This window comes from Batrachochytrium dendrobatidis (genome assembly GCF_000203795.2).
Source record: "Batrachochytrium dendrobatidis JAM81 unplaced genomic scaffold BATDEscaffold_5, whole genome shotgun sequence".
NCBI classification, from domain to species: Eukaryota; Fungi; Chytridiomycota; class Chytridiomycetes; order Rhizophydiales; genus Batrachochytrium; species Batrachochytrium dendrobatidis.
In genome coordinates, this window is record NW_006281103.1 from 912,750 (window position 1) to 939,701 (window position 26,952).

Below are 26,952 nucleotides of genomic sequence, written 5' to 3' on the forward strand. Positions count from 1 at the left end.
CTATCAAAATTCATTTATTGATGGTCACTTATGCCATTGTGTCACATGCGTTGTTTTTGTGCAACAGCTACTATTAACGTTTTTTGTTTTACCAAGTGACTAAGCGATGCCAAACTATTGATACAATTCTTTGAATTGGTTGTGACTCTTGACAGTTTAAGATCTACACCATTTGACTGTCTAAATCTCGTTGATAGTTCATCTTGACATGCATACTGTTATATCATTTGAAAATGTTGATTGCAGACAATTATTGGTTTATTTTAGACGGTTTTTATGTAAAACCTGATTTCAGCCCTATTCGACTTGAAGTAAACTTATTCTCTATATAGCGCTTTTGCTTTTGCTTTTGCCTTTACTTCGAGCTTTAGATTGTAAATAGCGGATGCCAAATAACCTACTGTACCGTGCATAACTAGGGTTTGTTCTTCAAACGATTTGAGCCTTTTAATCACTCTGCTTAAATCAGAGGAAAGAGAACTAAGCATAGCAACCAAAAGTTTAACTTTTTCTCTAAGGATTAAAGTAATTTCCCTCATAAGATCGAAAATAAGATCAGACATATCAGCGTATTTGGTGTCGTCTCTCTGAAGAGTATCAATAGCCAAGTCACATCCAGAGAGCAAGTTCATTACAGCGCCTGCAATCAAACTGAAAAGTAAGATAAGCTCTTTTTGAATTCTTTCGAGTCTAGGATACTTTGAGGGTTGAACTGAAGTCATCAAGTTTTTTGATTCAGTTGCCCATTGAAACATTCGCGCTCCATAGTTGCCACAACTTCTTACCAAAATTGTTATTTCTTCTTGAGCAACACCATCTGCTGTAAGAATAAGATCAGGTGCAGCAGTAGAATCAGCTGCTGGTGGTTTTTCGAATAGCTTGGCAAGCTTTTCTAATTTTGAAGAACTTCCAAGTTGTGGAGATTGCGGTGGTGATGACGATGGTGGAGATGATGGTGGAGACTGTGATGGTGGTGATTTTCCAAATAGCTTGGTAAGCTTTCCTAGTTTTGAAGAACTTCCAGGTTGTGAAGATGGAGATGATGGTGGAGACTGTGATGGTGGTGGTTTTTCGAATAGCTTGGCAAGCTTTTCTAATTTTGAAGAACTTCCAAGTTGTGGAGATTGCGGTGGTGATGACGATGGTGGAGATGGTGGAGACTGTGATGGTGGTGATTTTCCAAATAGCTTGGTAAGCTTTCCTAGTTTTGAAGAACTTCCAGGTTGTGAAGATGGAGATGATGGTGGAGACTGTGATGGTGGTGGTTTTTCGAATAGCTTGGTAAGCTTTTCTAATTTTGAAGAACTTCCAGATTGTGAAGATGGTGGAAGTGATTCCTCTTCTCCAATATAGTAACCATCGGGACCAGGTTGTCCTGGCATTTCTCCAATCATTTCAAAAAGCTTCAAAATAAACATAACCATGATTTTAATGTCAAGTCTTTGACCTCGAAGTCGGGGCAATTTTCGAGGTTCATTGTTGGGTGAAGGAGCCAAGGTACTTCTTGAAACGGGCGGCATGGTGTTTAATGCATCGCTAGTCTGAGTTGGGGTTGAATATGACGACGATGTGGTTTCACTAATATAATCGTCTACGACCGATGTGGAGATGGGTTCAGGATTTATTCCCAAAACTGGTATGATGGGAGAGAATGCGTATAGCAATACGATTGACAATTCAAGTTTCATTTTACTATGTAATGGCTACAATATTTACCGACTTTATATCTGGCTTTGCCTCACATTGATAAGGGAGGATGCTTGTGAGTTTAGTAATAAACTGACGTAGCATGTACTTCAATTGGTCCCTTTGTGCTCAAGGGTTGGTTTATAGTTGACAAGTTTAAACAATGGATGTTCTATTTTAAAGTGGTCAAATAAGTTTGTATTATATCAAGCCTTGGGTAGTGGTTAAACAAATGGCTTGACTAATGAAGCAGTTGTTTGAAACTGGTATAGCTAGCAATACCGATCATCAACAGTAGGATGCTAAACAAAACAATTGAAACTGGGTATTGTGCCAATGAACACACCCAGCTCATCCAGGTTACTTGATTGATTCATTGTATATCACAAAGCATAACACAGGATGGAGAAATTGCAGAGTAGGACGGGGTAGTCCAATGAAAACACAGCTGGAGATAAGGGCACATTAACACTTGCACAAGAATATTTACTGCAAGGGAGTTTAGCTAGGTTAAAGTTCTGACTCATTGGTGTTGCAACGTTTTGGTACAATAACAATGTGACTACAACCTGTAAATTGAACATCAAATAAGACTGATTGTCACATGAGAACTAGGTTCAAATAGCCCTGGAATGAAGCCAAAGTTTGATTTTGATTATAACTGGTTGCAAAGAGCATGAATACAGAGAGATGGAATCAAAAAACGAGAGATTATCAACCCTGTTGTTTTGCAAATATCGTTGGATTATTTACTTGCTGATTTAAATGGAGAAACATTTGTTGCTCATGTTTCCTGTATTGCGGCGACAATTCAGCTTGTTGATACAGCCAATTTGTGGATCACCCTTTGATTAATATAGGACGACGTTTCCTATTTGGCCCTGTTTTGGTAAAAGCGTGGTTCCATCTAAAGTCCGCACATTGACCTGAAATAATCGTGTAATCTCCTTGGCACCCACTCAAAACAATTGAATTACTTTATAGTAGTTATAAGAATAAAATCATATATATTTGGAGACCCTAATGAAAGTGAAATAGGCACAATAAATAAAAAAGCCTTTCAGCTGGCAGTAAAAGACTGCTGTATATGGTCTATGACTGGAACACTTGAACTTTAAGAAATTGCCAATATGGCTCGGTATCTTTAGCAAACATCAGCTTGACTTGAAATCTTTTAGACACACATAATAGCAGTAGCAAGAGTTGGGTATACTTGGCAAAAGGTTCCCTCGCCACAGGCAATATTAACCCAGGCAGTTGATCCTGGAGCATCTTGTGTGCACATATTGAAGGAAGAAGCCTTTCCAGAAGCATCAGTGACGCATTTTTGGTGTCCAAGTTGGCATCCAGCACCACCGGGAGTTTGAGGGAAAGCTACTGCGCCGACAGTAAGTGCACTAGCGAAAACAACAAATGAAATGCTTTTGGTAAAGGAGAATTGCATACTTGGTTTAAAGATTAGAGATGTGAGCAATGAGATGAGACTGTGAAATCAATCAGCTATTTATAGACAGTAGCTGAGTTATCTTTGTAAGCTATTGCATTTCATGCTTGGGAAATATCAATAAATTCTTGGCAGAGAATTATTGGGATTATCTTTCTAGCAGATACGCTTCAGTCATAATTGCTTCATCGCCAATGGCTGCGCCAGATGAGTTATAAAAGCAAAACGCGTTATCCAATAGTTTAATTACGTCAAGGTGGCACAGTTGATTATAATCATTCAGCAGATTGATAATTCAAGTGAACTATCATCATCAGCGTATCATATTTTGGAAAATACTTACGTAAAATTAATTTAACCACCTTTTTCTATATGGTTGGGTTTGGTTGCTGCTTCTGCCACAACCGCCACCAGACTTATAATGTCCTTTTGAAGTTTGAGCAAGAGAGTTTGAGAGTTGCAGGTTTACATTGTGGGCTGCAAGTTCACGCTGCCATTTTTATTACTAGTATCAATCTTGATCTTTTATGGTTGTCAACATTGTTCTACATGACAATACAGTGTCCCTTGTAACAAATAGTGTGACATGATTGTTCAACTCTCGGCATCAACTTCAACATTTGCTCACAACTTTAATACATTCATTTCGTGTTCTTGCTCTATCCATACATGTGCCAAATGATGATCCATCAAGCGCACCTATTTCCAAAGTGTTGCTAGCTTACTGGGATCAGATTGTTTAGTACAAAAGTATGTTTTCTTGGTGATGTTGTTTACAAATATCGGTAGATTGTTGATTCAAATGACATGAGCATTTATTGCCCGTATTTCCTATACTATAGCAACAATCTGACTTGTTGATACGTTCTACTGCTCCTTCTAATTCAATATAAAAGTCGTAACTTTACAAGCCAAAAACTTTTGTTTCCAAAATGCAGTAGCAGCAGCTTGTTTCAAGCCATCAAAATGATTACTGACAATTCTTAATTTATCTCTCCATTCACACTCTTATTGTTGTCAATTATAATGTGCGAGTATTCCTAAAGGCTATCTTGATAAAATTTTCATTCAAGCGCAGCAAACACCTCATTTTATTCAACAGTACTTGGAAGAAATGGCTTAGATACTTGTCCATGTCAAGAAAAGCATTTGTAAATTTCAAAATACAACATGAATGCTTTTGATGGTACTCACGCAGGCATCACTTATCTTGCTAAATGAAACACACTCAGAAAGACTAGACTCGACCCAAACGCCTGCCTTTCCAACCCCACCCACATCCAGACACTCATCATTTTGGCTTGACCCATTTATACAGGATTTAGTGTCCATTACACAAACATCTCCATCTGTATTGAGAAGCTTGCGTACAGATCGAGAAAGCGTGTTCAATAAGCTGGTTTTGGTATCCGTGATACAAAGAGCAATACGGCCCATGGTGATAAGTTTTGCTGACGTGGTTGGATTATCAGATACACTTGATTGATGCTCTTTTGAAGATTGATGAATACTGATTGGAATGCGCGATCGATTCGGAGTGATATGCTTTAAACTTGCTTGAGCTTGAGGCACAGATGGAGCCAAACACTGAGTAGTAGATAAAGTCTGGTTACTGTCAGACATTACTAGTGGAGATAAAATTGTATCCACTGCAAACAGAAGAGTAGATAAAGAATGTTTGCGTGTGCTTGAAACATCATGACTTTGCTCCTCATCACTACATGGCTGTTGATGCGACTCCAATAAATGCAAAGACTCGGGCTTGGACTTGTCAGGTTCAATAGCAACAATTGGTGAATTGCACATTGTCATATCTGACTTTGATACCAATGGAGATTTCCAACCATCTTGCTGTTGATCTATAGCTTCAAAACTGTGCGTGTTTCGACTACTGGTCACAGAACAAAGTGAGTCAATTGCCATTGGATTACACTCGGGGAACAAGGTAGAAAACACGGGATGAGATGAAGGACCCATCAGACTATTGTGTGTAGGTGTGCATGGATTGTTTGGATGCATGGGAGAGCTTTGTAGACAAGAGAAATTCATCTGATGGTGCTTTGAGACTATTGGAGAACTAAGAGTGGTACTAAGCTCAGACATGATCAAAGCATTGGAAGCTTTTTTTGATGGTTCATGAATCAAAGTCCAGTCACTTTTTAAAGTAGTCGCGGTGACACTGCCCAATCCCTTACTAGAAGTGGATTCAAGATTGTTCTTTGCCAAAGTATCTCCTCGACTCAAATTGGTTCGCTGGTTCGTAACATCATTGAATGCAGTACGACTACCACGAAAAACACCGGTATTTCCAGAATTGGAGTTACTCGTTAGCCATGTCATATCTCTGTAATGAAGAGTGAGGACGCATAAAGCAGGTACACCCTCGTCAGGAATATATTCAGTGGGATCATCCTCATCGCTGTCCGTTACATCTGCTGTGTTTTCCGGATCTATGTCTTTCTTTTGTCGTTTGGCAGGAGGAACCGCGGATCCATCCAATTTCATGACTAAACCAATCACAATAGCGAATCACATAATTGCCATTAGTATATTGTGATATCCATTCTACAGTCAATACCAACAAATTTGGCTCGCTGTTATTCCAGATACACCATAACCAGCAGTAAAATGACTGCGCTGTAAAGACTATGCACATACCTCTCCAAAATTTGGCTTCAATGGTACCCGCCAAAACAGGACGATGTGCTGTAGGTTTGACGCTTGAATTGGTTTTGGCAGGACTGAATTCAAACAAAGTAGGTTTTCCTCGATGCATAATCTGGCCAATAGAGACTCCGTGCTTCCTACCAGATCTTATAACCCATCCAGGAGATCGTTTCCCATCGACGGTAATATCTACACACACAAATTCTGGATCCGATTCAGGTTGGCGGGCAGCATACCATACAAACACCGAGAATGGATCAGCAGGAGAGGGCACGCCCAAGTAAGCCTTTCCTCTATAGTCAGCAGGTGCTTGATGAGCCTGTTTTCGCTTACTGGCATTAGAAATACTGCCATTTGATCTTCCCTTTTCATCAGTATCTTTAAATGCATATTCTGGACATTGCACTCCGAGTCCAGTTTTATCGGACCGAGATTTGGGTTGTGAATTGGAGTTTGTGAGTGTTTGATTGTCTTGAGCATCCAACGCCAAAGAAACAGAAGAACGAGCCAGTTTCTGGTGAACAGTAAGACCACACAGTTTACGAGCGTCTCTCATTGGATAGTAACAAGCTTATGCCAGCAATCAATAATCGATTAATCTTGACAATCGGACAAACAATTTAAATTTGTTGTCCAGTAATCTGATCACGTGCAAGTGATTTCACTTTTTATTTCTTACAAAAACTCCGCCAGTTTGGCATTGGTTGCGACATACTTGAACCTACTCCGTCTTGCTAGTGTATTTTCATGAGTAAAACTACTCTGTTTGTTCGTGGCTTTAGTCCTGATACTAGTACAGTCACACTCTCCAGTCTGTTTGAAAAGTATGTGCTTGGCTGCTTTTTGCTAGTGTTTTGCTATTTGTTATCAGACCTTTCATGGCCTAGTCTGGCAGATTCACTACTGTCGAGTTGCATCTACTGTTTCCATACTAGCATGAATGCATGATGAACTGGAGAATAGACTGGGTTTATTGAACTATAATACAGCCAGGCAGAATGCAAATAGCCTGGCTAAACTTGTTTGGATTTGTTACCAGATCAAACCTGTTTAAATCGTTTCAACTTATTTTAAACTATTGTCTGTATTTAATACTCTTGGGTTCGATCGATTTGCTACTTGAACACTAGCTGGATATATTTATACAGTTTCTGGCTCTGATTGTCGATAATATACTTGATCCAAACTACTACACATTGACTCGTTATCGAACATTGTGCCGTTCATTACGAAATGCTAATCCATCATGAATCTTGTCGAATTTGGCTGCTCCAATCCAATGTCTTTGTTCCTCACTATTTACAGGATCGGGAAAACTATTCGATGTGATTTTCCCAACCGTCGTGGTCCACATGGTGCCTCGTCATTTGCATTTGTCGAGTATAAAGACCCACAAGATGCACAGGATGCATTTGATTCACTGAATGGAAAAGAAGTTGACGGAAAGAGTCTTGTTATTGAGGCATGTACAGTAGTATTGCTTAAAACGTATTGCTATAAAAGATACATTGTGTGCTGATTTGTTGTTGCATATTGTTCCATGACATGTTCTTGTCAGTGGGCAAAAACACCACTATCTGATCGTCGACCTGGAGGAAGTAGCCAAAGAGATCGTGTACGGGATAGAGATTATGATCGTGACAGTTACCGCCGTGAAGATTACAGATACGAGTCTCGTAGCAGCCGATATCGCTCCCGTAGTCCTGATCGTCGTTATCGTTCTCGCAGTCCTCCCCGTGATGATCGTCGTTATCGCTCGCGTAGTCCCTCTCGTGATGATCGTCGTAATGACCATTCCAAATCAGATCGTTACCGAGATGACCGTCGTTATGGTGACAGGAAGGAATATTCTGATCGTAACGACCGCTCAGTTGAATCACGGAGTGCTAGAGGCACTTTGGATTATCCGCCTACAAAGACAGATGATAGACGAAGTCGCCGTGATGAGCGCAGTAAATGATTTGATGATCAGAAATCTAGAATATAACCCGGAGATTGTGCAGACATTGTTTTTGGAGTATTGCAGTTATGAAATGAATGAACCACGGTTTATGTTTACTCGACAATTTGTACATTCTAATGACCATACAATGCGATTGAACACTAGTATGAATACACAGTTGAATTTCTATTGTACGATCGCACTTGAACAACTTGAACCAACACAAGAATGGTTTTGGATTGACAAGTTGATTGTTGCAGTATCCACGTGACACAATCTTTGAGTTTCATTCGTTGTCTTGAATTGTAAAATTTGATTTCACAAGTTGCTACTCTACGGACCATGTTCAGACATCTGGCTGCAAAGATCTGTACAAACTCCATTGTCTGCACCAACAAATGTGTTGTTCGCTCTGCCTCTCGATTTGTATGTATTGCTTTATTCAACGACCGTTTATGTTGCTAGAGTAGATCTCGCACTCGACCAAACCCAACTGTATAACCAAGAGTCCTTGTGTTCATTCATTGCCATGACAACTGTACTAACCAACTGATCATGTCTAATACTACGGGATAATTCAGTATGCAAGCGGTCCACCACCTGCAGGCGGATTTCTGCCTGGTGTTAATGAGTCCAAATTCATCATGGACACAAAGGAAAAGGCATTGGCTAACCCCGAGCTGGCTGCTGTTAAGAATTGTAAGATTGAATCTTGCTGCTGTCTCACTCAAGCTCAACTGCACTTTTGATTCGATGAACAGTTGAAAAATGGCTCTCGATCCCACTGTGGTCACATGGGAACTGATTTTATTCTTGGGGTTCATGAATGCAATTTTACAACTGTTGAGGGGCTTTAGATTCCATTCAACCTGCAGTTTGTCGTGTGTGGATTATTGGCTAATTCATTGCATTGATCTTACTATTATTCAATGGTTTAGCTGAGACAAAGAAACTTAATCTGTATCAGGCTGTAAATGAAGCACTCTCTACTGCTCTTGCAACCGATGACAAGGCCGGTATGTCTGCTACCACTTGAATCGTTGATTTGCATCAACACATTATTTGTGCTGATTCATCTTTTATACTGCACAGTTGTATTTGGTGAAGATGTCGGTTTTGGCGGTGTGTTCCGTTGTACAATGGGTCTCGCAGAGAAATATGGCAAACATCGTGTATTTAACGCACCATTGACCGAACAAGGCATTGCTGGCTTTGGTATTGGTATGGCTGCTGTTGGCCATACTGCAATTGCTGAAATTCAGTTTGCCGATTATGTCTTCCCTGCCTTTGATCAGGTAATTTTAAATCTAGGCTTATATGAGCTGAGATGGCAAACTCATGATTACTGGATAAATCTAGATTGTCAATGAAGCTGCCAAATACAGATATCGTTCTGGTGGACAATTTGACGTGGGCGGTCTTACACTTCGTATGCCTTGCATGGCTGTTGGTCACGGTGCTCATTATCATAGTCAGAGTCCTGAATCTCAGTTTGTACACACTCCAGGCATCAAGGTATATATTCTATTTTTCAATATTCATGTCAAATGTCTAGTCAGATGATTGATCTTTACATAATTTTAGGTCGTTATTCCTCGTTCGCCTATTCAGACAAAAGGACTTTTACTCGCTGCTATTCGGGATAAAAATCCTGTATTGTTTATGGAACCCAAAATTCTTTACCGTGCTGCAGGTTTGTTTATATCTACATGTTTACTTGTACTATCATGGCTTTTACGTTGCCAATTATTTCAAAATATAGTACCAACCCTTTATGTCTTTTGCTCGTATAGTCGAACAAGTTCCAGTTGACGACTATGTTCTTCCCCTCGGAAAAGCTGAAGTGATTCAAGAAGGCACGGATTTGACCGTGATTGGATGGGGATCTCAATTATATGCTCTTGAAAACGCTATTATGCTTGCACAAAAAAATATGCCTGGACTGAGTGTTGAGCTTATTGATTTGCGCTCGATTTTACCATGGGATGCAGAGACTATTGTTAAGGTGATTCAGTATTTCAATCTTTGCATGATTGCTTGTGTTGTTTAATCACAGGCATGCTTACCGCCTTTACTGTTTCAATTATGATTCATTTTTGATATAGTCGGTAAATAAGACTGGAAGACTACTGATCTCCCACGAAGCTCCACAAACCGGTGGGTTTGCATCGGAAATCGCCGCAACGATCCAGGACAAATGCTTCCTTCGTCTCGAGGCACCTATCCAACGTGTGTGTGGATGGGATACACCTTTCCCCCTTATTTTTGAAAAGTTTTATGTCCCCAGTGCCATTCGATGTGCAGATGCTATGGAAAGGATAATGAAATATTAGTTCACTTTTATTTTTATAGTTTAAATTCATGTGTCGTGAATAGTGTATAGCACTGAACACGGTATGCACGTAATGTTTGAATTTATATCATTATTTTATTGATTCAATTGAAACGTTTTGCTCATCCCGAGACTTGTTTCAAGTCAGATACTCGATATTTCTGTTCTATTCTTTCAGTTCAAGTCGTTTCATACATATTCAACTCAACCTCCAATATGAACATCATCCATGACTCGTGCAGAGTCGATAGCAAACGCCAACGCCTTGGATTCATTGCAAAGCAAAGCCAACTGCGATACCATAGTCGAGTATTCTTCAACAATGCGTTGTGGCGGATACACACACAACTCTGTCGCTGGATTGAGTGGTGCAAACGAGGCTACGCTCACACCAGTCATTCTCATCACTGAACGCATCTGATTCATTTAAAAGTTTATGTTAATTTGGTAAAGGCTAGGGATTAAAACCACCTGCTTCAATATCATTGTCAAGACATTTCATGTGTTTTAGCTTACTGGATCTATATCTGATGCTGCCTTGATCGTCACGCTAGCACTGCCACTTAGTCGTAAATTGATAACCAGATATGAAGGATAGGTTTCAAAATGGCCGTTGATGTGTTCATGTTGCAATTGTGCACTGGCAGATGGTAAAACAAACCCACAATCGGAAAACAGAGTGCATTCCGTTTCATCAGAACACTCTTCTTCACCAGGCATATCAACCCGCACCAACACGGCAGATAGTCTTGCTGGTCTACCATTACATGCAGGCGTCAATATTGGCAATACGAGTTTATAAGGTGATACAATCACACCAGAACAAAAGTTCAAGCTGGCTTGGATGACTGCTGGAGTGATGTTTGCTTTACCCAGACGTATAAAATGATTGAAAAATATCAACGAATCCATCAACTGAGCTGGAAATTTTTTTACCGCCTCTTTATACTTTTTGTTTGGTAAGAGGGCATGAAGAAAAGTGGACAGCTTGGTAGGCAAGGTTGGTACATGGGATGGCATTGCTGTAGAAGTTAATCTGGGTTTTTTTGAAGATTTCGCGATTGGTACGTGTCGAGGCTGTAGATGTTCTGTACACCTGTCCATAGTTTTGAGGAGCAGTATGCGTGCAACAAGCGTTGGGTCGGCCGATGCTTTGATATGGTTGTCGTTGACCATATTGTACAATGCATGGATTGCCTTGCACCATATATGCGATCCAGTTTGAAACTGCTTATTTCGTAGAATCCATCCAGCACCCTCAGAAATAATCGGCTCAGATACGTAACCTGACTCTACCTTTTTTCGGATGCAGTTGTTTTCATGCACTGCATTGATACTAAAATAGATTGCCATGTGAGATGAGCACATTAAAAGGTTGTAAGGAAATGTCGACGTAAAGTCTAAGCAAAGGCGAATAGTCAAAAGAGAAATATATGTAGATGTAAAATCATAGGCTTCGCTGTTTGATGATCCACCTGGTGCCAGACTAACTCCATCAAGCAGCATTCTAGCCTTGCTCGCTCCACCACAGATTAACTCGGCAGCCGACTCAATCACCTTTTCAATACTATAATTTTGCAACATGGATTTCCACAAAGGCCTGCCTATAGTGGATAGGTGTGGCCAAATGGACTGAACATTTATGCACGACCTACTCACAGTTGTATTTGGAGATACCTTTCTCGACTTGCTGATTGGTTCACATATATCCTGAGCAGGTGAAACGTGTCGCCATGGCTTGCCACTTCCACTTGAACCATCAGATACATGTAAAGACTGCATTGAATCTGATTTGCTAATAGATGTACCAAACTGCAGAATATCAAACAGTCTTGGCGTATGATGATCTAAAAACGCGTTCCAAGAAAGAATGCGTAAAAACGGATCCATTCTAAGCAAATTGGGTTTCATTGCGTCTGTCCCGGCAGACATGGCATCAAGTCTTTGTGCAGCTACTTGGTCAATCACATGTTCAACAGCGGCAAGGTTTTGATCCACCATAATACCAATCACAGCACATCCAGCCAGCTCAACAGTTGGAACCTTTTCCAAGGCCTTGATAAGTGCGACAAGATGCGTATTCACTTTCCATTTCGAGATATCATCAAATACAAACACAAGGCCAAAGTCACTTAGTCGACTTCCATCGCTTACATTCCCATCAAAAACTCCCCTTTCTTGTATAGAAGAATGGGCACGCAAAGTCTGACTCAAATCGCGAATAGCTTTGGCAAAAACTTGAGCAATGTTTAGATTATTTCCAAATTGGTGGGTCGTTTCCTTGTGTTGCATCCATACTTGTTCCGTTAATAATGCCACGAAATTCCAGAATTCTTTTCCTACAGTTGGAGACTGGGTCTTGCCACCATGGTATACATCTGGGGTTTTATGAATTACTTTGCGACCTAATTGCATCTCGATCCATTTGGCTGGCGTAAGTTTCTTTTCAAAATCAAGAGTTGAACACAAGTGAGCAATGCATCCTAGAATTGTACAATGCGCCCACATAGTGATGTTCTCGTTAGTCATGTCTGGCGAGCATATGGACATGACGGATTCAATGCCTGTTGTGTCAATATTATGGCTGGAATTTTTTGAGTGGTTGCCTTGCTGGAAAGTAGCTGACAAGTGAGATGCTGGTGGTCCAATATAGATGGTGTAGATTGACCGAGCAGTATGTATTGCCAGACTTGTTTTCCCAGATCCCGAAGATTGGACAAGCATACCGCACGGGATTAGGTTGGCGATTGGGTTCCATTGAATAGCGATTTGAGCAAGATACGCCTGATAGGCAGACACATTGTTCTGCTTATCTATATATCTGTCTTGCATTAAAAGTGGTTCCGTTGGGAGTGTCTGTGACATTAGATTCAGCAAGTATTATAAAGTTAGACTCGTTAATAATTCGCGTGATTTTCTAAATACCATAGCACAAGGATGGATTACGATTCATATATCGTATCATGCATTCAATAAACACGACGTATAGTATATGTTACTGCCTTTAATAATTTGAAAAGCTGACCAGACCATGTTTACCACCACTTTTGACAGTTGGACAAAGCTTACGAGAATTGATGATAATTAAGCTCCTTACAGTCTGTATCCCAGAATCAATATAAATGCTTTTTTCCTGTCGCTTCATCTTCTATTGATATTAAAAAGCTTTTAGTATTACATATCTGCATGTTGATTAAATTGTTTGTCCATATTAGAACCAAACGCATCCAATTCATCAAGTAGGCACAATATACCACTCGAGGCAATACACGCATAGCAGAGCTCTGCATGACAAAACAACATTGTACCTGCTTACAAACAAGTTTTTCTTTGTAACCTGTCGGTTGTAAATAGATTCGGAACAAACCACAATAACTATGTTTTTTGGTTGGATCATTTACTGGCGGAGTTTGTGGCGTTGCTTCATACACTTTAGTCATCTGCCATGTTGTTGGTGATAAAGAGCATGAAAATGAGAATGTCAGTCATCATCAATGATTATACATTTGGAAAGTATTCGCATAAAATTTATTCAACTACTTTTGTAGGGTTGGGCTGAATGTTATTTTGTAAATATCGATAGATGGTTCATTTGCTGATTTGAATGGCAGAGCATTTATCGATCGTGTTTCCTGTACCACGGCAACAATCTAACTTGTTGATACGACCTACAGTACTGCAACAGCAGCCTGCTTGGTGCTATTAGAATGTCTATTAAGCATGGCAAATTGGGTTGTTGAAATATAAAGTTTTTTCGAGTTATCTACTAGCCGAATCAAACCACCACTAAACATCCAAAGAATCGAATCACAACTGTTAAATGGTCGCACAGAAACGAAATCAAAAGTGTTTTTAATAAAAAGGATGGCTTTTTAACAATAAAGGTCAATGTCGAGGTAAAAAGTACCCAATCATTATGCCCAATACTACAGCAAGCGGAAGCCCTAATCCACCCACAGCTCGTTTAGTCCACATGCTCAATCGTCTCACATTTAGCATAAATCGGGATGGCATATGACGAAAGAGCAGCCAGCAAACAATATGATAAGGTGCTTTTTTACGATTGAAGGATACTTGCTGGTATCGGATCTTGTTGAGGATTTCAAGTGAGTTGGGTCGAATCATGACTGCGCGAGATTTTGTAAAGGCATCAAAGCCAAACTTTCCGTGATAAGCTCCCATACCTGATTCGCCCATGCCTCCAAATGGAAGAGAGTCGACTAATTGAATCGAGGTTAAAAACAAATTATTATTCGAATTGAAACAGTATGTATTCAATTTGAGATGGATATGAGCAAACAAATTACCTGCAAGTGATAGGATGAGATCGTTGGCAACAACATTTCCAGAAGGCACATTCTTGATGACTCTGTCAATAAACTTTTGATTGCTTGAGAATGGATAGAGCGCAAGTGGTGTTTTACTATCATTTACAAATTTGTTTAAAACTTGATCTGGTGCCCATAACCTACTCCAGCCATACAAGTGTACATTAATCATGCCAAAAATGAAGCAAAGTTTACCCTATTTCGCGAATAGCTGCAAACACATCCTCGATATCACTGTACTCAATTATGGGTAAAATAGGACCAAAAATCTCTCCATCCATAATTGGGTGGATTGTAGCATCAGCAGAAACACCACGCAAAACAGTCGGAGAAATAAACAAGTCATTGCTATTCATCTGTCCACCGTGTACAATCTCTGTTCCAGCAACCTTCAACTGATCACCAAGAACCTTTTCAAGCCGTTCAAAATGTCGACGGTTAATCAATCGTGGGTATACATCCGAGGCTGCTGGGTTGTCTCCTAAAAGCTCTTTGATGGCAGTGGGCACATATGCATAAAAGTCTTGTGCAATGGATTTGTGAACATAAACATGATCAGGAGCAACGCAAGTCTATTAAGCCATTTCAATAAAATTTTGATACAAGAATAGAGTTGGTTCAATCTAACTCGATATTGTAAATCTACAGAACAATTGGATCTGTAGTACTTGCCTGTCCTGCATTGATGATCTTAGCCCACAAGATACGCTTCACAGTGGATTGCACATCGGTTTGCTTGTCAACAATTACTGGGCTCTTTCCACCCAATTCCAAGACAACAGGAGTAAGATGCTTGGCAGCAGCCTGCATCACCACTCTTGCAACAGTAGCATTTCCGGTATAAAAAATCAATCCAAATGGCATTTCGAGTAGCTTGGATGACTGTGGAATATCTCCATACACGTACTTGATAGAAGTTGGATCCATATACTTGGGCAGTAGTGAATACAAGGCAAGACTGGTATGAGGTGCAAGTTCAGAAAACTTCATAACAACGGCATTTCCAGCAGCTATTGCTGAAACTAATGGAGACAACGATAGATAAATGGGATAATTCCAAGTGCCAATGATGAGCACTACACCGAGAGGATCGTTGCGGATTTCGCATCTGTCCAACGCAAATGCCAAACTTCCTCCACAGACTTTTGTCGGATTCATCCAGTCATGCAGATGTTCCAGGGCATAAATGATGGCATTGCGCACAAACCCAATCTCGAATATGACAGTTTCTGCTGGAGACTATTCATCATACATTGTTAACATCGATCTGTGCAATTTGGCTATTATTGTATTCACCTTACGAAGATCCATGTGTACAGCAGCAGTCAATGCATCTTCTTCCTTAATAGTGAACCGGTACAGCGCTCGTAACTGCTGCTCTCTCCAAGAAGCTGAGCGAGTACGGCCTTGTGCATATGAAATGCGAGCATCATCCACCAGTCCATCAATGTCCTGAACGGGAGTAAAGTGTTCCATTAGTAATAGTCAGCTTTTGAATAGACTTGAAGGTGTAAATGAAATCAAGTTTGCCGAGTTTTGGATGAATCCACGTAAGTGGTAACACGCTGCATGTCTTGATTACAATCAATATAGCGTGTTTGTAAGCAACTGCGAAGGATGGTTGAGTCAGTATCAAATAAATATATTGCTTATCATCGATTCTTTAAACTATTTTGTGATGGAATATCGTATTTATCTCAACATAATACTGTTGTATTCACGCAAGACTATTGAAGGTGTCAATCTTACTGAATGTCTTTTAAAATGAGTAGTTTTGCTACTCATTTTCATTTGTCACAATCTGTCAATCCTTTAACAATGTCACAGAACTCATACCGTCCATTCTTAAACTCTGCTAAAGTTTAATAAAATAGGGTTTGTACAGCATGCGATACCCGACACGATGTTTATCCAACAAATAATCAATTTTTAATAGAAAAATGTAACGACTATTCAATCATGATTTATTCTAAAATAGTCAATGCAGGATAATGTTATTATTTATGTGAATACGACTGGAGATTTTCAAGATGGTGCAGTGATGTTTAAGAATCTTTAATGTTGGCACTAGAATCACCATTGTTTTAAGGTGTTGGTGTAGGCGCACGCGAACGTACTGACAACCTTCGTGGACTACTTTTGTTGAAAAAACTGGACTTTTTCAATGGTTTAGGATTGCTCTTTTGGTTAGGATCTTTAACCAACCCTGGTTTTTTTGGTTTTAGCTTTTTTAATAATACGAGTCTTGACTTTTTCTCTGGAGTGCCAGTCTTTTTAGAGCCTTTGATTTTGCCAAGCAAGAGTTTGAAATTAGGTTTAACCTGCCTCTTTTGCAATTGAGTTGTAGCACTGTCGATATTACTTGAGATGATCTTAGCATGGGAAGCAATGACCAGCATCGAAATAAATGCAAAAGCATCGCTCTTCATGTTGAATAATCTAAACGGTTTAATCTAAAGTGATAAGAAAGTTGCAAGGTTTTGAAATGGGCGAGTTGCAGTTACACAAGTATCAAACTATACTCACTATTTTGTGTTGTACACAATCATAGACACACGTATACCACTTTGTGGAATTACTCCATCATTATTGGCCTGCAGTGGTAACACACACTTTTAATATACATGATACCATTCAAATGTTTAGGAATTCTAGCCACTACATTATTAGTCAAGTCATTCCCAACCATTACGCATGACTCGATCTGGAAAGATGATTTGCTAGATGTACAGTTGATTATCAAACCTTTAACCCATTATAGAAACAAATCAATTAGACAGTAAATTACATCTATTAACCCTCAATAAAATGCATGTATTAAAATCTGATCACAACTTATTTCAAAACAATTAAATGAATGGTGGCCAGTCCACCACCCACATCTTTAAAGCATACCAGCTTTTTCCAACATGCGAATCTTATTCGCCATATCCTTTAAAGGATCATCCATAGAAATACTAGCGCTTCCAGAGCTTAGGGTAGCAGAAGGCGGCCCGCCGCCGCCAGGAGGACCGCTATAGTCATGGTCTCTAGGTTCATATGCCAAGGAGATTTCATACAGTTCTTGTGCATCTCTTTGACCTTCGCGACTGATGCATTCCAACAAATACTGCTGTAGCTCTGCTACATCGATAAACACAAAAGGAAGTTGAAACCGTTGGAGATCTTGTATGATTTTTGCAGTTTTTGCATACTTGTCAAAATTAATCAATCGTCCGTCATTTCGCCTGTTGGGATTGCCGTCATCAGTAAATGTCAAGTCAGTCAGAAAGAGACCTACAAATGGAAGTGAAGGTAAAGGAGCACGCTTCAATAGAGCTCGGTATTCGTAGTAGTTTCTCCCGTGATTGGTCACTCGCTGTATATTTTGAAACATGGTTTTGGTTTTGGCAGATAATGCATCCCATGTTTTTTTCAAACGAGCAATGGTAGATGAGTTTAGACCTGTTTGGATCGCCATGAGTGAATTAAAGTTGTACATTTCAAGACAGTTGTCCGCTACTTTGATAAAGTATTTGATAATTTGCGATCGCCGTTTAGTATCTGGATCTGAAAGAATAGTAGCAACCACCCATCCAGCAATACGAGTACTGAGCTGTGACATGGCTCGAACATTAACAGCGGTGGAAAGCTTCTTTTTGGCCCACTCTTGCTTCATGAGTTCAAACGGTTTAATACGAGCATACATTTGACTCTCAATGAGAGTTAATTGCCGAGCAACCTCGATAGGATCAATATCCAAAAGCGAAAACCGTTTCATGTTGCGCGGAAGAATAGGCTGTGGAATATCTTCTGAACGGACTGCCAGTCGCTTGAATTTGGGTGTCGAAATTGTATTGTGATTCAATACATCCACATTGATCTTTTTCGTTACCAAGTCCATAAGTCGAGTGGCAAGTGGTGCATGGGTTTGTGACATGACTGTAGATGCAAACTGGTAGAGACGGTCTAGACATGCATCATCATCTGCTTCAATCCAATGGCTTTCCAGCCACGTTTTGAATGCATTCGAGACGCGGATTTGAATGGGAACAAGTTTCTTGTCAATCCACATCTTGACTTCGTGATCTTTCAAACCAGGTGGAGGAGACATGTTGAATCGAGCAGTAAGTGCATTAAACAGCTGCTCGGATGTGGCAAACAAGTGAAACGTGAGTAAAAACGCATTTGCAAATCCTGGATCAACAGGCTGATCGTGTAGTGTAAGTCGCTCAACCAGTGCATCAAACGTGCCGCCATTGACCGCACCTTCCATGTTGAATGTAATGTCTTCGTGGCGATACTCCTTGTTGAGAAAAAAAGGACGAAGGTTGTCAGCCGATATGCGAGTAGGCACATTGATTGGAACATCCCCATCTCCAAAAAACTTTTTCAGTTTCAGCTGTCCACTCTCGAATGATTTGACACGAGGATGGTCTTCTTCAAAATCATAAGCACCATTAAAGTGAGAACTGTTGGCAGAATAGCGGTCAGGTACAGAGCTGCCATGCATAGAGGATTGTACACTTGAGGAGTCTCGATTAGACTGACTATGCAAAGCCAGTGATGGATTCGAGAGATATTGAGGGTTGGAAGCGTGAAATGTGCCATTTCCACTACTCATTCGAGCATGAGAAGCAATAATAGACTGCTTTCGAGGAAGCGGCGTGATATATGAAGAATGAGGGTGGGGTTGTTGAGATTGATTATGCTGAGTAGCTTGATGAAAGTGATGCTGCTGTTTGATCAGTTGATTTGTAACTAAATTGGAATCGCTTGCAGAAAATGATCTATCAATTTCGCCAAGCATAGGGTGGGGCATTCCATGAGAAACTGTGGTTGGCTGCGTCAAATCAGTCGTAGAGGGTGGCTGAGTGACTTTTGTTGAAGAGGTAGACAGTCGTTCACTGGAATTCAGCATAAGTGTCATGGATAGTGTTCGGCGTTGAAGATTGACCAAGTCTGGATTGCGATCGGCACCTGTACCTGCGCTGTCATTACTCAGTCGGTTGTGTTTTCTAGTAGGTGCATGTCCAATACCAATAGCCGTTTGAGCAGATTCAACAGGCTGCCACTCCAAAGTACCCAATTCATCTTTACGATCAATCACCAATTTAGATGCAATCAGTATATTTTCAACTGCAATCATCACTTGACTAGTAGACTCCAGTATTGATGCAAGAGCATCGGAAGGTGTAAATGTTCCATTATTCACAGTAGCCTGGTTGACCAGCTCAGTCACACACATGTAAACACGCTCTTTGGCCTGAACCAATCCATCCACCAGTCGATCTGGATCGTCGTGGAAATCAATACGAAAATCTTCTATAATTGACAATAGCTCTCCAATGTGTGTTACACATTCACGCACGGCAAGAACAAAATCGGTCGACTCGGATTTACTGGCAGATGTAATCTGTGTCACTAAAGCTGCAAGCTTATCCATAATCAATTTGGAGTAGTTGTCGAGCTTGCCAACAAGTTCTTGATCAGATAATGCTCCACCCTTGATATCAAACGTAGTAAGAAGTTCCTTGGGTGCATGGGAGAGTTTAAGCGCAGTATCCTGTGCAACAGCAACAAAATGGCGAACAGATAAAAGAACCTGGCCTGCCTGTTGTCGCATCCGATTAGCAGAATCGGGTGGAGGCCATAAGCCAGAAGCAACTTTCGAGGCCAATACTAGTTTGGATAGTGTGCTCATGATTTCACTATGGTGAGAAGCCAACCCTGGATGTACTTTCATGAGCTCTGACTCGGTGGAAATAGTCCCAGAGCTAGCAAGCATATCGCGAATGGCACGAACAATCTGATAGGTTTGTTCGACATAGCGAGACTTGATTTGGTTTTTTGCAAAATAGTTGAGATCGGCAATGGATTTAAGGATGTTGTTAATCAGTAGTTCCCAGCTAATTGTGACTGATGAATCAACCAGACTTTCCGATCCCCAATCGGGAACGTTGGAGGGCTTTACAAACACAGGAAGAGCCTTTTCTTGACTAGCAACAAATTTGTTATCCTGGTAAATAAGACTACGTCTCCGTGGCGTCTAAATACATTCATATATATAAAAAATGTTGGTAAATTAATGTTTGACGATTCAGCTTCGCAGATACATAGACCTGATTCTCATTTGATCAAAGAAATATCATAAAATAGTCGATACTTACAGCCTTTTTTACATCCTCAATATTGTAGGTTGTCTGGTTTGTGTGAGTGTTGAAAAAATAGGTCTGCCCATTGGTAGGATTGGTTTTCCTGTGCCAAAAATGTGGCAAATCTAAGCTTTGTGTAACCCGATTTAAACCTGACGGATTTTCCAATTCCTCTCCATGTGATGGTGAATTGCCATTAATATTTGCATCACTAAAAGTAGTAGATTGAGTATTTATGGCAATTGAATCCGTATTATCTGAGCCATCACTCATGACTTTTTCTGAAAGAGCAATATCCGGTTGTTTCAGAGTGTGCATGCTATCTGTAGAAGCAGTGGAGACACAGTGATCATCAAAGGCATTCTTATTTCCCATCACATGCTCTAATGTGTTGGTAAGAGCATCAATCTGGATGCGTGCATTTGCCAATGATCCGCTCCGTTTCCGGCCAATGCTGAGATTAGCATTAGTGGCGGTTGTGGATAATTGTTCAAGACTGGATTTACGTGAAAAAGAGTGTGGATGGGTAGCATTAAGTGGTGAAGGTGGTACGAGTTGCTATTCAAATATTAATAATCAGTTAGAATCTATGAGTTTCAAAATACAATACAGTTTATAAGAACAAAATGTATAGATATACCACTACACTTGTCAAATATTTAAAGCATGCAAAAACAATCAAGTTGGTACCTCTTGTATAGGCTCAATGTAGTTTGATGGAAACCAACCTAAAATCAACAAAGTGGTGTAAAGCAATTCAAATAAATAAGATGGAAAACAATACAGAGAGCTGATGAAGCATAGGATTCAAGGATTCAGATTCAGTGCAACAATCTGAATAAATTGTGAATTGAAGGGTAGTAAACTTGGCAAAAAGTAACAAGTTCATCATCAAGATATAAATATGGTCGAGTAAGAATATTAGGGTGATCTAGCCTTTACTCCAACTCATCCAATCCGATTAGCCGTCATGTTTAAACCTCACATTGCAGCATATCAAATTCCAAATCCAATTGAATGTGTGATGTATGGATTGCATTCTTACAATCCATCCAGTGCATTACTAGTGACAATCAACATTGTAATGAAATATAAAAGACTAGATTCTTTTAAATCCATAGCGATTTGAATCATCAATGTATCAATTACAAGATGCCAGTCCTGCAAAACCCATTGACATATCAAGACAAATGGTTGATTAACTTGTAATTTAGAATTAGCTGCAGACGAGAGGTGCATGGCTTGTTAAAAGAGCAGCAATGGTGATGGGCAATGGGTGGCAATACGGATTGCCACTCAAGCAATTTTTATATTTCGATTAGATAGACATGCGAATAGAAAGTACATGCGATTCACAAGTGCCAACTGCATGATGTATAACTAGTAGAAACAAGAGCAGCCAGTAGCCATTATACCTTTTTTGGAGCCCAAAGTACCTTCCCACCAACCAGAAGGGTCTTTGAAATGCACATGGATCACATCACCCTGTTTGAGTGAAAGGCATGTGGGATCCGAAGCAAGATAGTCATATAGAGCTCTGACTGTATCAATGCATGGATCGTCGTTATGAATGGCTGCAGTGGTTGTTGTAGATAGATTATTAGTGGTGACGGTATTTGCAGTGGCAGATTGGACAACCGAGGTAGGAGCAGCATTCATATTGTCAATAGTGAAGGCCATTTGAATAGACAACCGAATTGAAATCAATAAATACTGGCAGTAGCTTTAATAGTTGCAGTATTCCAGTCTTAGATTCCTGTGATAACCTGCTTTACCAATTGACAAAGCATCAAAAATCAAGAAATCTTACGACGCGAGGTGTGGATGCAAATGCGCACCACGTGAAATATCAACTTTCCACTTTTTTTTTATCACTCAGTTTATTTGTATGAAATGAACGGCTCAAGTCAACTGACAGTTTCATGGATTCACTCGAGCTTCTCTTGTTTATTGTCATGTAAATTGCTGTCTCATTCCAAAAATAGTCATTCTTGGACTAGAATGTATCGTATAGTTTATAATACAAAATGAGTTTAGAACCAGTCCAATTAAAGATCTGGTGGTTGTATAATGTATGTCAAAGCAAGAGAAAAAGAATAAGCTCAAAACTATAGTTTTGTGTTGTTGAATACGTAATCGACTAGTAGAAAAGTTCAGCAAGTATTCATTGTTTATTCCAGGCAATCAATGCAAAATAAATAAAAATGTTCTCATTTTGTGAATACGACTGAAAATAGATAAAATATGTTCATTTCTCGGATAAGATTCAAATAAATAATGGAGAATCAATTTAAACTATCTATGCTGAAAGTGTTGACAGGCTCAGTAACACAACACTCGATTTGCACTCAGGTTGTGTACATGACAAAAAGTACCTTCACCGCACTGCTTTAGTGTCCATGCAGTAGAGTCGGATGTCGACTGATAGCACTCGTCAAAACTGCTACTTAATCCTGTCACTGGATCTACAACGCATTTTTCTGTTCCGAGTATGCATACTGAAGAGTTGGGTGTAGTAGATACTACTGGAGCTTGAGTAGTAGTGTGATCAGGTACAGGTGTAACAGCATCGAGAACACAGATGATGTAATTTTCACTAGTAGGGTATACTTCGCAGTGAGATCCAGCTGCACATGCATGACCAAACCACTGTGTTGTAGTGAGTGTATCTTGCCCACAGATTTGATACGTATCAAACACATGTGTCGTCTGATTCTGGATGCAACGCTGATGACCTAATATACACATAGGCTCAGGTACGACTGGGCTTGGGCTTGGCGAAGGAAATACACTTGGAAAAGGTGATGGACTCGGCCAAGGCACTGGACTTGGACTTGGAAAAGGTGATGGACTCGGCCAAGGAACTGGACTTGGAGAGGGTGATGGACTCGGCCAAGGCGATGGGCTTGGCCAAGGAACTGGGCTTGACGAAGGAACTGGACTTGGAGAGGGTGATGGGCTCGGCCAAGGTGATGGGCTTGGCCAAGGAACTGGACTTGGACTTGGAGAGACTGAAATAGATATGGAAATAGAAAAGGGAGTGGCAGTAGTTGTAGCCCAAATAGTTCCAGTTCCAGTTTCAGTGGCAGTAGCATTTCCTTGAGGTACGCAGATAATAAAATTGTCCGAGGTTGGATACACTTCACAAAGCGAATTGCCTGTGCAATTGTAATGAATCCACTTGGTGGTGGTGATGGTATCTTGCGAGCAGATTTCATACGACGTGCTACTGTTGGTCGAAGCATCGATCAAACAACGCTGGTTTCCAAGAGTGCATTCACTTGGTGTAGTGGTTGATTGGGGTAGAGCTTGAACAGCTACAAAAGCCAAAGTGTTTAAAACAAACGAGTAAAGCTTATTAGTATGCATGCTGGGGTGTTTGGATGTAGTCTTGAGACTGTATTAGAAACTAAGTGTGTCTTGTATGTGACTGATTCAGACAAGTTGAATGAATACTAATTTTTATTCTCCCCTTATATACCCATCAATCTCGCTATATAACCCACTATAGATACAATAGCATATCTAAAATCACAAGCAGTGGAAATAATAATGTTTATTTGCTAGCAGGCTTTGTAAAAACTAAATTCTAGGTCTGCTTTCTTTCAGATAATTATCATGTGGCTTGAGATGTTTAAGTTCAGTCATATGCAACTAGAGCGGACTTTTTAATTATCAATTAAAATTAGCTGGTTGTCAATTACCCGTTTACACAATTATGGATATATCAGGTTGATTGGGTACTAGCTACTATCAAATAATCTGATGGATAACATGATGAAGCCATGTTAAGCAATGTAAACTCGAAAACTCGACAAGACAAAGCATATCATGCTATATCCAATTCCGATGTACATATATTGGATAATTTGACATCAACTATCCAGTATATAGCTTTTCAAAGAAATTGTTTCGATTGGACATGGCAGTGACCTAGTCAGGTTCTAACCAAGACAAGGACAGATAGACTTGATTCAAGTCACAGTCGAGCCTATGATAAGGCTATCTAGCCCGTAATCATTCTGATTAGGCAGCATGTTTTTGTAATTGAATCCCACTGACTCATCATTGAAGCCACCACATATTCACATAAAATGAGCCACTAAATAAGTCGGAATGTATCATAAGCAGCCTATTTCATGAAATAATGAGTGTCGATTTACTGGACAACGTTATACTATCTGAACTCTTTGGTTGACCGGTCTGTGCGTATTTTTGTATAGAAAACTGAATGAATGTTCACATTGAAGTTTCAGTAGATCCTTCATTTGTTCAATCTCCGACCGCCTTTCCTCCAAAATGGACATTATAATATTGCGCGATTGGCATGGAAACAACTGCTACATTTCCAAGACTGCGATCTTGCCTTTTTGAACTAGAACACAAACGTATCTGATATTTAGGACACGAGAAATACGAGTTTGTATAGAATTTGAAAACAAACTCAATATATGGATAAATTTAATGATCATACAATGTATGGCCATGCCATAAGAGAAAAAAATGGGTCCAAACTATAGTTTGGTTGTGTGCATCCATATGATGGGTGTTGTGTTGATTGAATAAGCAGCCAATTTTAGCAAGTGCAACAAATATTCACCATTATCTATCTCAAAGTAAAGCTGTCAGTGTAAGATACAAGTGCCCCATTTACGTGAATACGGTGATGAATACCCTGATGAATGGGGTTTTCAAAGCGTTTGATGGACTTGTTTGAATAGTTGCCTAGCTTGAATAATCAAAGCTTGAAAATACCATTAGTTTGAGCTAGCCAACTGACAAGAAAATAAGATTTTATGTCCGAATAAAGGTGCTAGATGGGCTTGGGTCATAGTACTTTTATTAGTGCTTAATAGGTATTGCCAATCAATAGTAGTAGTATAGATAAGGCACCAAATGATATCAGGTATTTTAGCCTATATCTCATAGTAAAACCTAGGGAATGTTGTTGAAATGAATATTGCCTGTGGCATCAACTTTGATTTGAGTCATTAGGGCAGTTGTATGAGCAAAGATTAGTGGACATTATTGTGCCAGACTCATACTAAGTGCTCCTTTCATTGAGATTGCTTCTTCAGTTTTCTTAAACGACAGTCACAGGTCCAAAGTTGTAAAAACAACCATTTATCTGAGATAGAATCTCGATCAGAAAGCTTAAAACAGAATAATGGGAAGTTCATTAGTTTGAAATATTAGGAGGTCTCTGTGTCAAACTCATTTAACTTGATTCATATTAAATAGCGACGGCATCGTATTTACTAAAATTATACAATATAAACAGCATTACATTTATTAAAAGTCAAGAAACGATATTTAGAGTTTCGTCTGAATCTTGGAGTTTAAACCGTCTTTTCAACGCAGCAGTGTCTACTGGAACCAAATCATCATCATCCGAACAGTATTCATCATCTGTTTCGGCACCGCCAGCCATTCTCCAAATCATACAGGCTGTCTTGTGGAATTCCAAAGCGTTTCTGTTTGGTAATTCGGTTGGGTTGTTTTGGACGAAATACAACGCCATTTCTCCATTGGATTCCATTGATTGTCGGTCATCAATATCAGTCCAATTTTCCTGCCAGCCAGAACGGACCAACTTGAGCATCCTAACAGTGTCCTTCCATTCCTTGTGCTTATCGCTAGTTTCATCATTTGTCTCGTTGATCACCTTGACCACAAGCTTATCATCAGCAACGTCCACATATTGCTTCAACAAATCAAATTCATCGTGACAATTTCTGCATAACAGCAACCCATTTTGCACTTGGTGTTTTTGTGTTATTCCAGCTCGTTTGAATAGGGAATCTTCGTCATAAGCCATTGGGACATTATTTTGAGCAATAATATGAGACCCTGTAAGAGATTTTCGGTTCCAACAAAACAAGCAAACAACATCCCTCTTGACCACAGCCTTTTTCAAATCCTTGTGGAGCAACTCCTTTCCTTCTGGCACACCACCTAAATCTTCTGCAGAATTAGTTCTTGATGGAGTCCCTGAAGAAACTGCAAAGGGAGTATGGCAGATTTCTGAATCAGTAATGTAGCTCTTGTGAAAAGGCCGAATATAATAGTCAAACATTGAGTCGATAAAAGCGTTTTCTTGGTCTTTAAATTGCCTAGAAACCAGTAAGCTGTGGAGTTGAGTTCTGTGAGTAGCCATTCCAAAAGCAATTACTCCCAGCAAGAAACCAAAGTTGTTTTCGGGGTTCCATTTCGACTTCTCCCTTTGCCGTGGGATGCATTCACTGTTAATGTTGTAATTTTGCTGGAGCAACAGTCTTGTTTGTGAAAAGTCCATTTTATTTTAGGAAAGAAATATGAAACCTCATTCTGTGAAAACACCGCCACAATCTGGGTCAGAAAGCTTAAAACAGAATAATGGGAAGTTCATTAGTTATATTAGGAGTCTCTGTTCCAAATTC

The 26,952-nt window shown here is 39.8% G+C and overlaps 11 protein-coding genes across 11 annotated transcripts; 2 read left to right on the forward strand and 9 right to left on the reverse strand.

Moving 5' to 3' along the window:
• Window positions 1-317: 317 nt before the first annotated feature.
• On the reverse strand, window positions 318-1,688 carry BATDEDRAFT_88213 (uncharacterized protein; the record flags this gene model as incomplete). The annotated part of the gene is made up of 1 exon (XM_006678706.1): window positions 318-1,688. One exon carries the CDS (start codon window positions 1,686-1,688, stop codon window positions 318-320), a length of 1,371 nt encoding a protein of 456 aa, XP_006678769.1.
• Window positions 1,689-2,526: 838 nt separating this feature from the next.
• On the reverse strand, window positions 2,527-3,130 carry BATDEDRAFT_24553 (uncharacterized protein; the record flags this gene model as incomplete). The annotated part of the gene is made up of 2 exons (XM_006678417.1): window positions 2,527-2,662; window positions 2,871-3,130. 2 exons carry the CDS (start codon window positions 3,128-3,130, stop codon window positions 2,527-2,529), a joined length of 396 nt encoding a protein of 131 aa, XP_006678480.1.
• A 1,158-nt stretch (window positions 3,131-4,288) lies between these two features.
• On the reverse strand, window positions 4,289-6,353 carry BATDEDRAFT_24554 (uncharacterized protein; the record flags this gene model as incomplete). Its single annotated transcript, XM_006678418.1, has 2 exons — window positions 4,289-5,637; window positions 5,789-6,353. 2 exons carry the CDS (start codon window positions 6,351-6,353, stop codon window positions 4,289-4,291), a joined length of 1,914 nt encoding a protein of 637 aa, XP_006678481.1.
• Window positions 6,354-6,544: 191 nt separating this feature from the next.
• BATDEDRAFT_88044 (uncharacterized protein) lies at window positions 6,545-7,757 on the forward strand (the record flags this gene model as incomplete). Its single annotated transcript, XM_006678601.1, has 3 exons — window positions 6,545-6,621; window positions 7,103-7,259; window positions 7,356-7,757. 3 exons carry the CDS (start codon window positions 6,545-6,547, stop codon window positions 7,755-7,757), a joined length of 636 nt encoding a protein of 211 aa, XP_006678664.1.
• A 324-nt stretch (window positions 7,758-8,081) lies between these two features.
• On the forward strand, window positions 8,082-10,072 carry BATDEDRAFT_88045 (uncharacterized protein; the record flags this gene model as incomplete). The annotated part of the gene is made up of 8 exons (XM_006678602.1): window positions 8,082-8,165; window positions 8,321-8,438; window positions 8,678-8,755; window positions 8,832-9,034; window positions 9,099-9,254; window positions 9,324-9,432; window positions 9,533-9,744; window positions 9,845-10,072. 8 exons carry the CDS (start codon window positions 8,082-8,084, stop codon window positions 10,070-10,072), a joined length of 1,188 nt encoding a protein of 395 aa, XP_006678665.1.
• Window positions 10,073-10,275: 203 nt separating this feature from the next.
• On the reverse strand, window positions 10,276-12,936 carry BATDEDRAFT_24556 (uncharacterized protein; the record flags this gene model as incomplete). Its single annotated transcript, XM_006678419.1, has 2 exons — window positions 10,276-10,488; window positions 10,588-12,936. 2 exons carry the CDS (start codon window positions 12,934-12,936, stop codon window positions 10,276-10,278), a joined length of 2,562 nt encoding a protein of 853 aa, XP_006678482.1.
• Window positions 12,937-13,956: 1,020 nt separating this feature from the next.
• On the reverse strand, window positions 13,957-15,875 carry BATDEDRAFT_24557 (uncharacterized protein; the record flags this gene model as incomplete). Its single annotated transcript, XM_006678420.1, has 5 exons — window positions 13,957-14,291; window positions 14,379-14,539; window positions 14,595-14,971; window positions 15,051-15,638; window positions 15,696-15,875. 5 exons carry the CDS (start codon window positions 15,873-15,875, stop codon window positions 13,957-13,959), a joined length of 1,641 nt encoding a protein of 546 aa, XP_006678483.1.
• Window positions 15,876-16,483: 608 nt separating this feature from the next.
• On the reverse strand, window positions 16,484-16,828 carry BATDEDRAFT_88209 (uncharacterized protein; the record flags this gene model as incomplete). The annotated part of the gene is made up of 1 exon (XM_006678707.1): window positions 16,484-16,828. One exon carries the CDS (start codon window positions 16,826-16,828, stop codon window positions 16,484-16,486), a length of 345 nt encoding a protein of 114 aa, XP_006678770.1.
• Window positions 16,829-17,283: 455 nt separating this feature from the next.
• On the reverse strand, window positions 17,284-22,213 carry BATDEDRAFT_88208 (uncharacterized protein; the record flags this gene model as incomplete). The annotated part of the gene is made up of 4 exons (XM_006678708.1): window positions 17,284-20,427; window positions 20,549-21,091; window positions 21,224-21,261; window positions 21,949-22,213. 4 exons carry the CDS (start codon window positions 22,211-22,213, stop codon window positions 17,284-17,286), a joined length of 3,990 nt encoding a protein of 1,329 aa, XP_006678771.1.
• Window positions 22,214-22,764: 551 nt separating this feature from the next.
• Window positions 22,765-23,968, reverse strand: BATDEDRAFT_36922 (uncharacterized protein). Its single transcript, XM_006678549.1, has one exon. The coding sequence runs from the start codon at window positions 23,900-23,902 to the stop codon at window positions 22,856-22,858; it is 1,047 nt and encodes a 348-aa protein (XP_006678612.1). The 5' UTR covers window positions 23,903-23,968; the 3' UTR covers window positions 22,765-22,855.
• Window positions 23,969-25,832: 1,864 nt separating this feature from the next.
• BATDEDRAFT_88207 (uncharacterized protein) lies at window positions 25,833-26,828 on the reverse strand (the record flags this gene model as incomplete). Its single annotated transcript, XM_006678709.1, has 1 exon — window positions 25,833-26,828. The coding sequence occupies one exon, from the start codon at window positions 26,826-26,828 to the stop codon at window positions 25,833-25,835; it is 996 nt and encodes a 331-aa protein (XP_006678772.1).
• Between the last annotated feature and the right edge of the window lie 124 nt (window positions 26,829-26,952).

Bases quoted from the DNA above. Each gene is read 5' to 3' on its own strand.
- BATDEDRAFT_36922 (XM_006678549.1), bottom strand. From the start codon at position 23,902: ATGCATACTAATAAGCTTTACTCGTTTGTTTTAAACACTTTGGCTTTT.